Consider the following 13,664-nt stretch of genomic DNA (forward strand, 5'->3'; position numbering starts at 1 on the left):
AAACATTAAATCGGCACTAGCTCCAAACCTGCTTACTGTTTTGCAGCACTGAACCTCCCTTCTATAAAAAGTATTGCAATGTGTAGAAGACAACTGACAACACATACTTATACTGTCACATTTATTAAACATATTGTTAACGTTTATTGAAGCCACAAACAACCACCCTGCATTTTTGTGTAAAGAACCAATACAGATGTTTCACTTTGTCACTGTGTTTAAAGTCAAAAGTTTTTACAAGGAATCAAACGTTTTTTTCTACATTCGCAAATGTCACAGCGAACAGGCTACAGTATTTACAACATCATTATCCTACTGGATAAGTCCCATATTTCCACTTCCACTTCACCTGCATATTTTACATTGATATACTCAATAGATTACATTTGAAATCACATTCTTCTAAGTGGCAGCACTTTGACTTTAATCTGGGCTCTACTGTGCACTGACCATAATAAATACAGTTGTATGAACCAATGAAGTCACAATATATGAGCGACATACTAAATTAATGCACACCATGTGACAGATTTGTCAAAATACTAGTACTGCACAGTGACAGGTATGTGTTCATCATATAACTAATGATGAGGGAGATCCAGCAAAGTCTATGGAATAAGGTAAATTAAAGGTCAATTTTCCTTCTAAAATGGATAATAATAAGTTGGTCAATGTTGGCATTTTATTTATGTTAGACACAGAAGTCTTTGTTTATTCAGGGTGCTGTATAGTAGCTGCCCACTCCTCCTAATACCAGGAGGATGTAAAAATGTAGAAATGCAGAGGATATATTTTACTTTGTGCTGTGTACGTGACAATAAAGGTAGATTTTATTTAGATTATAGTTTGACACAGGAAGTCCTATCTTGTGTTTAGATGTTCAAATGTTGAGTAAATCTTTACTCCATTGTTACGTTAGCTGATCATTCAATAAAAGTCATCAAAATAGTTGATTCCACCACTTGTTAATTTTGAATGCTGAATATACATACAGGTATATATATATATATATATATATATATATATATATATATATATATATATATATATATATATATATATATATATACATATATATATATATATGTATATATATACATATATATGTATATATATAAATATATATATACATATATATATGATTATGAAGAAATTATAGGTCTCTATGATAAAAAGGCATTATTTTTAAAGTCCCTTGTCTGTGGCAATAGAAAGATGAAAACACACAAAAACAACATTATTAAGGCTTGGTGTTGATGCCAGTGGATTGTTCATCCATGCCATGCTGTTCTCAAAAGTAGAGACAAAGTTAGTAAAAAGTCAGTGATATAAGAAAGAGTGTTTATGATAAAGGGAGAAGGAAGGAGAATGAGCTTCAGTAAAAGTAGTAAATGATGGCGTTGGGAGTTATCTACAGACTTTCCTATTAATGCAACAATAAGCCTATCTTGTTGTTGCAACTTCATATATAACTATATATTCACATGCGCATATGACCATCAGCTTGATCATTTATATTCCTCGTTAACAAAAAAAACGTATTGGCCCCAAGTCAGCTCCAATGAATGTCCTCATCATGATTTGATTCAGTAGTCAATGGGTGTGCTGCACAAGTTTGGCCGCTGGGGATTTTGTATTGTTCGGCCTCTTCTCTGCACGTGTGTTGTGTAAGCTGTATGTTTTTGTTGCTGTCTGTTTTTTTAGCTGCATGCAAGCATCTCTCTCTGTGTTTAGCTCAGTGTTGACAGCCACGTTTGCATCAAAGGTGTTGTTTATTTTGATGGAGGTGTGTGTGTATGTACTGTCTTTGCGGTGGCTGCGTGTCATGGTGACTCTGAAGGTGTGGGTGTGCTGCAGCTCCATCCTGTCCTCCTCCGACACTTTGATAAAGGGACACCACACAAACGCGTGACGGAAACCAGCACGAAACCTTCAGAAAGGGAGGAGAATTAGATTTACTGGAATCTGAGGAGTTTCTGTCTGTGAATATAACTTTTACCTTTGGTTTAGACAGCAATAGATGATGGGATTGTACATAGTCGAACTCATTGCCAACCAGAATATGGTCAGATACACCTGAAAAAGAAAGTAAACATGATGCCCCAGTAAATAAATATGTCAGACTAAAAATAATTAACCGACAGACAGAAGAGCAGCTGCCAACCTGTTGGATGTATTGTTGTTTATAAATGTCTCTGTTAAATGATCCCAATATGAAGTAAATGTGGTAGGGCAACCAGCAAAGGGCAAAGGTCACCACAACGACAACCATCATCTTCACCACCTATGAGAAATCACAGCAAGAAGCAAACTAAGTCAATGTTGCCATATTTTAAATTCCTAGTTCAGTTGACAAACTTAGCCAGGTGATGTGAGCATTTTGATGATTGTGAGGTGACGCGTCAAAAGCCCAAACGTATAGTTTACTACAGTAGAAGATTAAAAGGGTGGGACCTTTCTCTTGGCTGTTATCTGGCTGTGGTAATGGTCTGTCGCCTCTCCAGGGATGTGCCCACCCCACAGCGATCGGCCAACAACACTGTAGGTCACCAGCATCACCAGTAGAGGGAGCAGGTAGATCAGCAATATCAATGCAAACTGGTAACTGCAGAGGGAGGGAAAGAGAGAAAGGGAAGCTGATTGTTTAATGGTTTCAGGTGTTGTGAAGTTATGTTCCTCAGGTTGGGAAATGTGTCCTCTGAAATGTGTCCTCTGAAATGTGTCCTCTGTCAACATACATTAACCACATTGGAAAGTGAAAATAGCTAAAAAATGGTGAAGAAAATGTTGTAATCTTTTAGAAAAGTCAATAAAAAAGCCTGTGATTACAACTGCTGTAAGTCATGAGTAAATACATTTTGGTCCAGATGTTTTTCATACAGAAGGTGTGAAGAAAAAACATCTGTCTGCACCATGCACATACTGCTCACAGTCCAATATGTTCAAAAATGTTCATTATAATAACTTGTTGTGTACTGATTTGCATTAGAGCCCCCATATACATCCATTAGCAGTGAGTGTATCAATCATACAGACACTATCTTTGTGTTTTGTTTTGTTTTTATGACAGATCTGATTTGTTGTAAATGCCACTGTCTGTGTTTTTATCATCAAAGTTGTTCTTTCACCTAAGTTGATGTGATCCTCCATAGTCGTCAGGCCAGTCGACCATGCACACGGTTCTGGGGTAATAAAATGTTGTCACGCTGTAGTAGCACTGAGGGAAAGCCAGTAATATTGCTACAATCCAAATCAGGGAAATCACAACCTTTGTAGAGGTGGAGGAAAGGCGGGGCTTTAGAGGGTGGATGATGGCCATGTACCTGGAAGAACATAAAAAGGTCTATTCATTCATATCTATCTTTTACACACACATCTGATGTATAACTCACAAGAACCAGAGCGAATTTATGAAGGATCTTCTGTGGGTGGGCATCTGTGCCACAGATTGTTCAAAGTAAAGCTTTATTTTTATTCGAAAATCCCTCCACTCATATATCAATTGATAATGATAAGGTAATTAAGTTCTCTCACAAAATTATTTATCAATACACAGAATTTATATTATAATACACTGATTCTGTCAACTTGATATGTGCTTTAGCAAATGCGGTCAGCTTAATGAAAGAATGGTCTGGTTCTTTCCTGGTCTTCTGCCAATGTACTAAAATCACAATATGTCATAACTCCCTGCATGTCTGTGTGACAACAACTAAATGCAATATACAGACAAAGAGTATGGTACTTGCCATTTATCATCAAGATTAAAATATACCTTTTATATATATATATATATATATATATATATATATATATATATATATATATATATATATATATATATATATAGATATATAGATATATCTGTCATAATGATTTTGTGGAATCAAAAGAATGCTTTTACCTGACCTGACTGAATAATGAAACAGAATCAATGCAGTGATTATGCAATTTCTCTGATCATAGATAAAGGCTACTGTGGGTATTTGCAGATCTGATGTGCAAGAACAAGAACCTTTATGCATGAAGATGTAAAACGTACTATATTGAAGAGAAACAGTGCACTCCCAGTCTGTCCACTGACAGCCATGGCAAGTTCAGTACAGTTGTATTAATTTGCTTAACAGCATTACTCAGTTTTATCATCACAATTAAATGATTGATCTCTGACCCTGAATCATTCCTTTGAATGATTCAGGACCAACAGTGTGAATGAATTTAAATGGTTTCTGCAATTTTTTTGCTTTATAGATTAAAAACTGCGTGATCTTGCATACAATTATTTGCATTAAAAGATACAATTCAATTTACATTTTTTTATTTAATGTGTCGCAGTCAGTGGAACATAAACGAAAAGAATAAACCTTCACTCTTATTTTCAGTTCAATCTTAAACTGTTTTGGTCAAACCCACGTGTACAGGTACAACTTTGAGGATTGTTGCTGCAGTGTGGAAGTGGTAGATACTCCTCTTGTGCAGATTATGTTCCACAGTTTATATGTTTTACATGTAATTAAGTGTTTTCTGCTCGCTGCTGCAGCTGTTGACAGCAAAGTAAATGCCTGAATAAAACCACAAATCTTTACAAATTGGAAAATATTGAGGAGGAATTGTTGATCTATAAGTAGATGTAAGAACTGATCTGATCCTAGCGTATGGCATATGTTATGAATGTACGACTAAATACATAACAGACTGACCATTCATGCTCCAGTACGCATTAATGACATCTGTATCTCTGCTGCTTGTTGACCCATATCTCCTTCATGCAGCATTTTCCTTTAAACTGTGTGAACAGTTTCTGCTGCAGCTGATATCAAGTGATATCAGTAGCCAACCTCAAATGACAAACCCCTGCCTGAAAAAGAGGCTCTGGAAAACTGCAGTGAATAATTATCTGATGAAAGATATTGTATTAGGCTATCCCGTGTCTGCCATTAAAAGACCCAAATATGGTTGTACAAGTATAGTTGTTCAGGGTATTTTATCAACCAGCCCATTTATTCACCATAATTCAAATCCAAAAAGAAGAAGAAAAAAAACATATCACAGATAGAGTAGCAATTAGCAGTTAAGTGGGTTATTTGCAAATACAACTTGGTTTCCATACTGCTGAGTTGACTGATTCAGTTTCTGAGGTGCTCAGGTTCATGCTTGTCAGTTTGGATGAGAGCATCTGCTTAACTGTAATTCAACTTTGAGAAACATTAAATGTTCTAAATAAACGTGATGTGGTCTTAGCACGTTTTGTAACAGAGCTTTCTTACCTGTCCACTGCAATAGCAGCCATCGAGTATATTGATGAAAACATGGCCGTGATGGGGAAGAAGTTTTGAAATCGGCAGTAGCCCAGGCCAAAGTACCAGTCATTGTGAAGCGCATAGACAAAGTTAAACAGAGTGTTGAAAGTTGCCATAGAAACATCAGAGAAGGCCAGGTTCACGATGAAGTAGTTGGTAACGGTCCTCATGCGTCTGTGAGCAAGAATAATCCAGATCACTGTTACATTGCCAGTGATGGACACCAGGATGATGAGGGAGTAGGCTATAGCCCACAGAGCCACCTGAGAGAGGAGAGGAGAGGAGAGGAGAGATAAGAGGAGATATAATGAAATGAGAGAGGAGGAGATGAGGGGAGAGGAGAGATAAGAAAAGGAAGAAGAGAGGATTGTAAGAAACACATACACACGTGTAGCTTCAGTGAGTAATTCAAAGGGCAGCCGAACAATAAAAATAATAAAGCGCACAAATCAAATAAAGATATATCAATTTAAAAATTAGTAACATTCTGCCTCACAATACTTAATTTGTGAACTTCCTTGTTTTTTTTGTATTTTTTTGTCAGGGACTATGTGAAACATTTCGGATACTCAAGTATTCCCTAAATGCCTACAGGTTTCATCTCTGATCTGTATTCTCCCACCTGCCAGTCCGGCTGCTGGAACTGATTACCAATCGTCTCATTCCCGTCCTCCAGCCAGTCGGTGGTCAATGAAGACGGCAATGAAGTGGCCTCCATGTCTCGTTCAATATGTTGAGTCAGATCCGCGGCGTCCATTCTTCTCCCTCTCCTGGTGACAGAAACGTTATATTTAACTGTAAGCTGCGTTAATGCGTAACGGGGCAAAACGAGAGATTTACAGGAGGTCATTTAACCTTTATGAATGACATTCTACCATCTCACGTTCTTCTTGTGGAGTCACCTCAAATATAACTTGCTGTTGTACAATTCTAGCTGTGTTTTCTCTTGGATGTTAATGTACTGTATTATTTAGATATGTAATAATAGATATTTCAAGATATTTAATCATATTTAATTAAAGTATTTTAACTCTAAAACATCGATGCTTTTCAGAATTTGTGGCATACAATCACATCACATCAAGTGTGAAATTAGCATTCGGCTTGCTGAACATCAGCACAGTCGAATTCGTTAATAATCATACATCATATCACTATTATGGCAAGTTCCACATCTACTGATAGCATAATCTTAAAGTAGCACGTGTTAGTTTTGTTTAACCATTTCCTTCTACATTGAATAAAGCTGCACTTTGTTACAGTCTATTTGTTTTACACTATGTTAAATATATTTTACTGTTACTATACAATTACAATATATCCATCAGCCAACGTGCATCATGGGCATTTGGCTCACAGACATTTTCTTTGGTTGCAGTAGGCTTGAAAGATGTTCTGCACAATTATAAGACAAAATATATTTTTATTTCATCTGACTTACCTCTCTGCTTACGTGGTTGAGTTGTCAGTTTTATCAGTTTGTCCAATCCATAGTAAATCATGTCCGTAAATTAGACTCTGTGTGCGTAATGGACAACCAAGTACATCAAATAATCCATTAAGACGTCTCAACTCTCTCTCACACTGACACACACACACACACACACACACACACACACATGCACACACTCTTTCCCTTTCTCCTGGAATGTGTAGTTGATTACGCTACAAGCTGCTGAGAGTGACTGAGAAACGCACCAGGCACGCGACTGTGCGCGTGGAGCTGCAGCAAAGAGAGAGAGAGAGAGAGAGAGAGAAAAAAAGAGGGGGGAGGGAGGGAGGGAGAGAGAGAGAATGATTGAAAATCAGAAAAAAAATCTACTGCTCCGATTTTTTCAATATATTGTCTTTGAGAAAATTAAAATTAAAATTTGAGATATTGAAACAGAAAGAGGAAGAGTGGCATCAATTGAAGGCATGTGTTGGCTCTGCAGCAAGGAGGTGCTCCATTGAAGGATCTTGTTGATATCTGGATTACTGTACCTGAAGTTCTCCTCAAGCATTGAGAATGTATCAGAGATGAATTGAGGGGGTTACAGAGTGGAAAAGTTGATAATTCCAAAGTACTTGTAAAGTACAGCTCTGTGTTTGCAGTTATTGACAGTCACACATTTGGAACGAAATGCTGCTTTCTACTTCTTGTTAGAGCTGTGGCATCTGAAACATGACAACACACTTAAATGTCTCCCCAGTGATCGTATGAGTCAGTGTTTATGTGCTGCTGGTTTAAAACTGTGAACATAAATATAAGTAAGGTACTCTGTGATAAGCAAATGTCATGTGATAAGGAACTGTCCTGCTTTTGATGTGGCATGGTTTTTATTCTCTATGTCTTACTGTTATATCTTCTTGTGCTTTCTGTTCCTTTTATTTTCACTGACAGCAACTAGCACGTCATGGTGTGATATTCCTCCTCTTTTTGTGTCTCTCTTCTCTTCTGCTTTCTGAGACTCTTCCTCCCTCTCAGGGGAAATACTCTATGTTTGCACAGAAAAGAACAGATAGAGGTAAAGCCATGCTGACTTCAGCTGAACTCACTTAGTTATTTTCTCTGTTATGTGTGTACAGTATGCACTGCATATGTGTACTTTCACATGCTCAAAAATCCTTCTTGGTCAGCAGGGCCTGGTGAAGGGTATGTTGAAGGTCACAGGCAGGGGAATGAAAAGTTTTTACCAAACTGGTGTAAGTATACGTGTACTCCTGAGTGAATCTAAGCCTGGGGTAGGCTAAAGGAATCAATAACAGTGGTGACTGTAACACTAATGAGGAAGGGATGAAACACAACTCTACCCTATAGCTCAAACAAAGACACTTCCTCTCATCTTCAGTTCAATGTTGCACCTGAGCACATTTCAAAGACGACATCTCTGAAAATGCTTAAGGTTGCTTTACTTTGTCAGCCAAAGGTCTTTTGGGGGACGGAAGAATAGAAGGAAGGGTGGAGGTGTTAAATAACATAAGATAAATAATAGCCCAAACTAACAGGGTGAAAATAATGATTTGCTTGACTGAACAGCCACTCAGACAGCTCCTTTTTATTGACTCAACACACTTTATTGGCTGAAAGGCTGCTGATAAGGGCCGGCCAGAGCCAATTGTGCCTAAAGCACTTTAAACACTATGAGCGATGGTCGGCCACAGACAACCTATCTGTGTGCAGCCAGCTTTAAATTGATGTATCATTGTCTCACATAGATTAATTGACAATGCAAGTCAGTTGGCATTTGTAGACATATACAAATCATCACAACTGTGTATCTATGTACAAGACAAAGGGCCGCCTTTTTGTGCTTATGTATATTTTTTTGACTGAATTCACTGATCAAAACAGGTTAGGTAATTAATGCTGGCATTGTGGAAATTACCGCCTGTAGGGGGGGGGGGGGGGGGGGGGGCAGAGAAGTCAGTGTCACATTGTGTGTTTTTTTTAATAAAGGAAAAGAGGAAGAAGTGCAATGAGCCCATACTTCTTGGATACGCCCCTGAAGCATCCAGATCAATGTTGTGGTTCAGCGGTCAAAAAAACAATTGTATTGTAGCGACCCTGTACTGGTGCCTGTCAGTGGGGAAGGGTGGACGCTACAGTATTTTATCAAACGTATCGAACCACATATCGTACGAACAAATACATGTTTTAATGGCGTAACACTCCCCGTAGATATAATGTTCAGTTTACTTCAGCCCATAAACCTCCCATGCATCTATCACTCTCGCGCTCCCAGGTGTGGTGACGATGACAAGGCGGAAGTGAGTTGTGAACATCACGGGAGTCAACTGTCCTCAGACAGACACGATGTCCGACAACGACGATGTCCGCTACTGTCATCGATGCTCATACATTTTCCTCAAATTTATCCTGTTCGCTTATTCCATCATCTGGTGGGTGAGTAACGTCATTATAATCATTTGTTAAAGAGGAGCGCGCGCTGTGTTTGCACAAATATCCCGGTTTGAGGGCGCAGACAGAGTGTGTGTGTGTGTGTGTGTGTGTGTGTGTGTGTGTGTGTGTGTGTGTGTGTGTGTGTGTGTGTGTGTGTGTGTGTGTGTGTGTTTCAACTGGCGCTGTTCACCTCCATGGAAAGGAAAAATAATAAATGGTGTTATTGCTCGAACATTTCCCGACATATCCCCTTTTCAAATCGCAGCGTTCAGTTGTGAGCAACCGTTTTAAAGCGACAAGTGTTGTACTTGTGGAGTTATTCCACAGGCTTTGAATGTGTCTGCTACAATGTGGCCACACCCTCCTCTGTGCACCTTTACCCGACTCTTACCTGCCTGATCCGCACTTGGTAAACACAACGAGGGAGCTGATAAAGAGGAACAGTAGACTATATGCAGGCTTTTTCTTCTTCTGGGAGCTGCTTGTGCACACGTTGTCTGTCCTGCTGTGGTCAGACATGAGTCATGTGAGAGCCACCAGATGACAGACAGGCATACATGTTTTCAGTAAATTTAGGAAAGTGACATAACAGCATTACATTGCTGTAAATGACAGAGTTGGTAGTACTTGTAGGTCTATTGTTCAGTTTACCAAGTAACATAATCCCCTTTTTTTTAAAAGACAGAACATCAACACATCAGACTTGAATAGTGTGTGGTTCACATTCAAAGCGATTCAAAAAATGTGTTCAACTCAACAAGATATACAATGTAATACAATAACTGATCAAAGGTGCATTGTGAAAGGATTTGGTGACATCATCTAGGGTTGCAACAACGAATCGATAAAAAACAATTATCAAAAGAGTTGGCAACGAATTTCATTATCGATTCATTGTGTTGCGCGATTATTACGCGAGCCAATAAGTCGCGGAGAAGAAGAAAAAGAGCGGAGCAGAGCAACTGGCCTGCCAGGTGTTACTGAGATGGGAGTGAGACACGGAGAAAAGATGAGGTCGTGATCTTAGCAATACAACATCTTTGATGTGACGTGTAGAGTCTTGGCCAATCAGCGTTAAGATGTCTACAGCGTCTTCATTTCCCTCAAACTTGGTTTTAATGGAAGCAAGTCGGCTTGCTATCACGTTAGCTAACGTGTTTGGGTTGTGTATTGTCATAACGTTACTCTATGTTTCGTTACAGTTCAGTCTTGCTTGGCAAAAACAGTGATGAAACATGCTGTAACCCCCCGGTCTGGTTCAGTTCACACAGTCATTTGTTAACGTTAAACCGGCACACTGGCGGATCTGGCTGCAGGTTTTAATAATTTTTTTACTCAAAGTAGAATGGGCTTAGCCAACAACGTCATTTCATGGTCAGAGGCCCAGATAATGATAAGATTATGTGGATGAAATAGTTTAAGGAAGAGGATGCGCTATATGTAGTGCAGCTTGATGCAGGGCTGAGATGAAGTGGAGGACAGTGGGAAGCTGTACTGCACAGCTTCCCACTGTCCCAGTATTTCATACATATTGATAAAGCAGGGTATGCTAAAGGCAGCCTCTGCTCCAAGGAGATCAATTACAGTAAAAAGGGCTCACATTTGTCAAATGTAAAGCATACATGTGTGTTAGTCCATTCTTATTTAATTTTTTTAATTAACAGTTCAGGGATGTTCAAGGAGCAACCTGTTTGCACTTTCTGAAGATGTTTTGCACTGTGAATTTGTCAGTTCTGTTTTTTAATAAAGGGTTGGAAATTAATGTTTTTTTTTGTTTTTTTATCCGATTCATCGATTAATCTAAAAAATAATTAATCGATTATTAAAATAATCGTTAGTTGCAGCCCTAACATCATCTGAACTTCAGTGGCTGATAGAAAAATTATAGAAAAATGTGAAAGTCTCCTGCTAGAGCCGGTGTTGTGTTTATCTGATATGGGTTTCTGTACAAACATGGTGGACTCAGTGAAGAGGACTCACTGCCTATTTATAAGAAGCTCAATCTAAGGTAACACAAACACCATGTTCTTACTTTCACTGAAGAAAATTTACTAATTTCTGCCAATAGATACCCCTAAATGCTTGACACTGATCCTTTAAATCAAGTACAGTGACACTCGCATAAAGGGTTTGTATTAATTAAGATACAAATGAGGTGTTTGTGTGTTATTAATCTGTCAGATGGCAGTTTAATGGGAAAAATGGAGAATAAAATGTCTTAGAAAGGGGAAAGTGTATCAAGTGAAATGGCTCCTGTTCATTTACTACTTAAATAATGTTATAGAACTGCACTATAATCTCGACCATGGCAGGAGTGCCCTGTACATGTCCACTTACTCTTGAAAAAGTTGAAGTGCCCTCTCATCTGCATGAACTCTTTCACAGACGTTAGTCGTGGCGTGGCCTGTTGCTTACTGTAGTTTGATTTATTTTATTTCCCATAACTGCGTGGACCAGCCCTACTCTGCCTTTGATTGGCTAGTATTCATTCCCTTGTTCCTAGAATTTCTTTCAGATGAACAAGATTGTTGAATGTTATAGGGTTAATGTTTTCAAATCAGATGTGGATGTTTTCATCAGGATGGCAGCCTTCTTATGATGATGCCTTTCAACAAATATCTTGTAACAACTTAGATGTAACTGAATTACTTTTCTTTTTTTTAAGGAATAAAGGTTTCTGTGCGACATAGCTAAACCCTGCAGCTGTTCCCTGTCATACAAAACCTGACAGATTGTACATTTGCGCAAACAGATGGCTGAGTGACACAACACTTGCCATAGAAAGAGAATCAGTTATTCCTGTCCTCTGTGGTATATTTCCAAAACGTTTGGCCGGCGGAGAGTGAGATGGAGAGGCAGATGGAGTAAGTAATGGGTTTATTATGAATGCCACCTTGATTGGAAAGGTGAATCAGATTAACAAGTTATATTTACTTTGCTCACACAGCTTGTTGATTCAGTCATGATGTTAAAGAGACATTCTCACCAGACGCCGTCTCTGAGGAATGTGGCTTATCTAAGTGTGATACAGTCAAGAATAAAGAGCATTCTGGGTCATATCCTCCAGGAAAGGGTTACAGTACTAAATGTACACACTCTGCATTAAAAGCTGGCGCTGTTTTATTAAAACCGACAGCTTTGTGCCATAATGTTTGATGAAACAGGTGTTGATAGTAATTGAAAGGTATTTTTAATTGACTGCATGTTGTTCCCACTTTTCTTAATGGAAACAACAAATGCTGATACAGCAGGCAGTTTTATTGACCGCAGTGGCCAAGTTCTGTGGTAGTAATTTATTGGGAAGTTTATGTTGCACATACATGTTTTCGTGAAATTGTTTCAACCTCAGACCTTTGATTTCTCATTAATCAATTGATCTTTTATACCTCAAAGGTAATCTGTAAGAGTATAATTAGCTAGTCACGCTTTGAGACTTTTATTTATTCTTCCTTTTTTATTATCAAATGGCAAACAGCCAAGCGAAACAGCATATGTTGGAAGAACAATACAGGAGTTATTTCTTATTCACTGTGTGAAATCTAAGTTGTAAAAGGGCAATGACTTCATAAAATCCATATACTGTGTGATCAAAGGTGGTGCAGCTGACAAAGACTAAAACCAAAACTAAAGTAAATCATGGAATAGTCAAATGAATATTTCAAAGGTCATGTCTGTAATTTAGGATAACATTGTTCCTTACTGACTAAAAAACAACAGTTGTTGTGTGAGAGAATCATTATGAATTCAGTTCTCGATATTCCAGCAACTTTTCCTGAAATGTTTATCATGTAAACATGTTCCTGTTTGCTCCATGTGAAAATCACAGGGTTTGTCTTCAGAAAAGTCCAAGACACATTGTTGTCCTACAACATGTATCGAGACAACCTCCTCTATTATTTTCTGTCTAAGTGCACACACACAGTATTATGTGTCATGATGTTTGTCCAATGTCTGCAGCTTTTAGCCTGGTTGCTTTCAGAGCTTCGACTGAGTATCAGCAGCACTGACTGTATGCCACACAGCAGTTAGTCAAGCTCACTAATAGCACTGTGGTATTGTTGTAGGAGAGTGTAGTCAGTTATATAATACAACTTAACCTTGGCCTGATGCCCTGATATTCTTACGAAGTCATCTGCAGAAATTTTAAGTTACTTTGTTTATGGCTCAAAGTGCCTCCCTCTGCTCTTGGCTGAATTGAAGTGAGCCAGCAGCGAGATTTCATAACAGACAGCAAGCAGGGACATGTAAGGAAAAGACATTATGGTGGATTATAAACAGAGCTTGGACCTTCACAACTCCCAGATGACTACAAACGTAAAAACACTCCTCCTTCCTCCTCTCCTCTTCTTCACCAACAGGTTTGTATTTAAAAAGGCTGAAAATAAATCGTGGAGAGGCAGACAGCAATTAGGTGTGCGTGTACTGTGCATGCGTGCGTGTGTGTCCCCAATCTTTAGAATTTATGATCGCCTTCGAGTGGA

The 13,664-nt window shown here is 38.5% G+C and overlaps 2 protein-coding genes across 2 annotated transcripts in view; one reads left to right on the forward strand and one right to left on the reverse strand.

Annotated features, from left to right (window-relative positions):
• Window positions 1–1,552: 1,552 nt before the first annotated feature.
• On the reverse strand, window positions 1,553–6,057 carry tacr2 (tachykinin receptor 2; the record flags this gene model as incomplete). Its single annotated transcript, XM_079217546.1, is given in 8 exon segments — window positions 1,553–1,665; window positions 1,668–1,930; window positions 2,000–2,076; window positions 2,165–2,284; window positions 2,455–2,605; window positions 3,129–3,323; window positions 5,268–5,563; window positions 5,923–6,057. Coding segments are annotated over 8 exon segments (1,350 nt in total).
• Window positions 6,058–9,071: 3,014 nt separating this feature from the next.
• The window catches only part of tspan15 (tetraspanin 15), a 30,152-nt gene continuing 25,559 nt past the window's right edge, over window positions 9,072–13,664 (forward strand). The window contains exon 1 of the mRNA XM_079216978.1: window positions 9,072–9,186. Within this exon, the coding sequence (XP_079073104.1) occupies window positions 9,097–9,186 (90 nt within the window). The 5' untranslated portion in view covers window positions 9,072–9,096. The remainder of the gene's footprint in view (window positions 9,187–13,664) is intronic.

The sequence above is a fragment of the Taurulus bubalis genome (assembly GCF_910589615.1).
Source record: "Taurulus bubalis genome assembly, chromosome: 4".
In the NCBI taxonomy this organism is placed as follows: Eukaryota; Metazoa; Chordata; class Actinopteri; order Perciformes; family Cottidae; genus Taurulus; species Taurulus bubalis.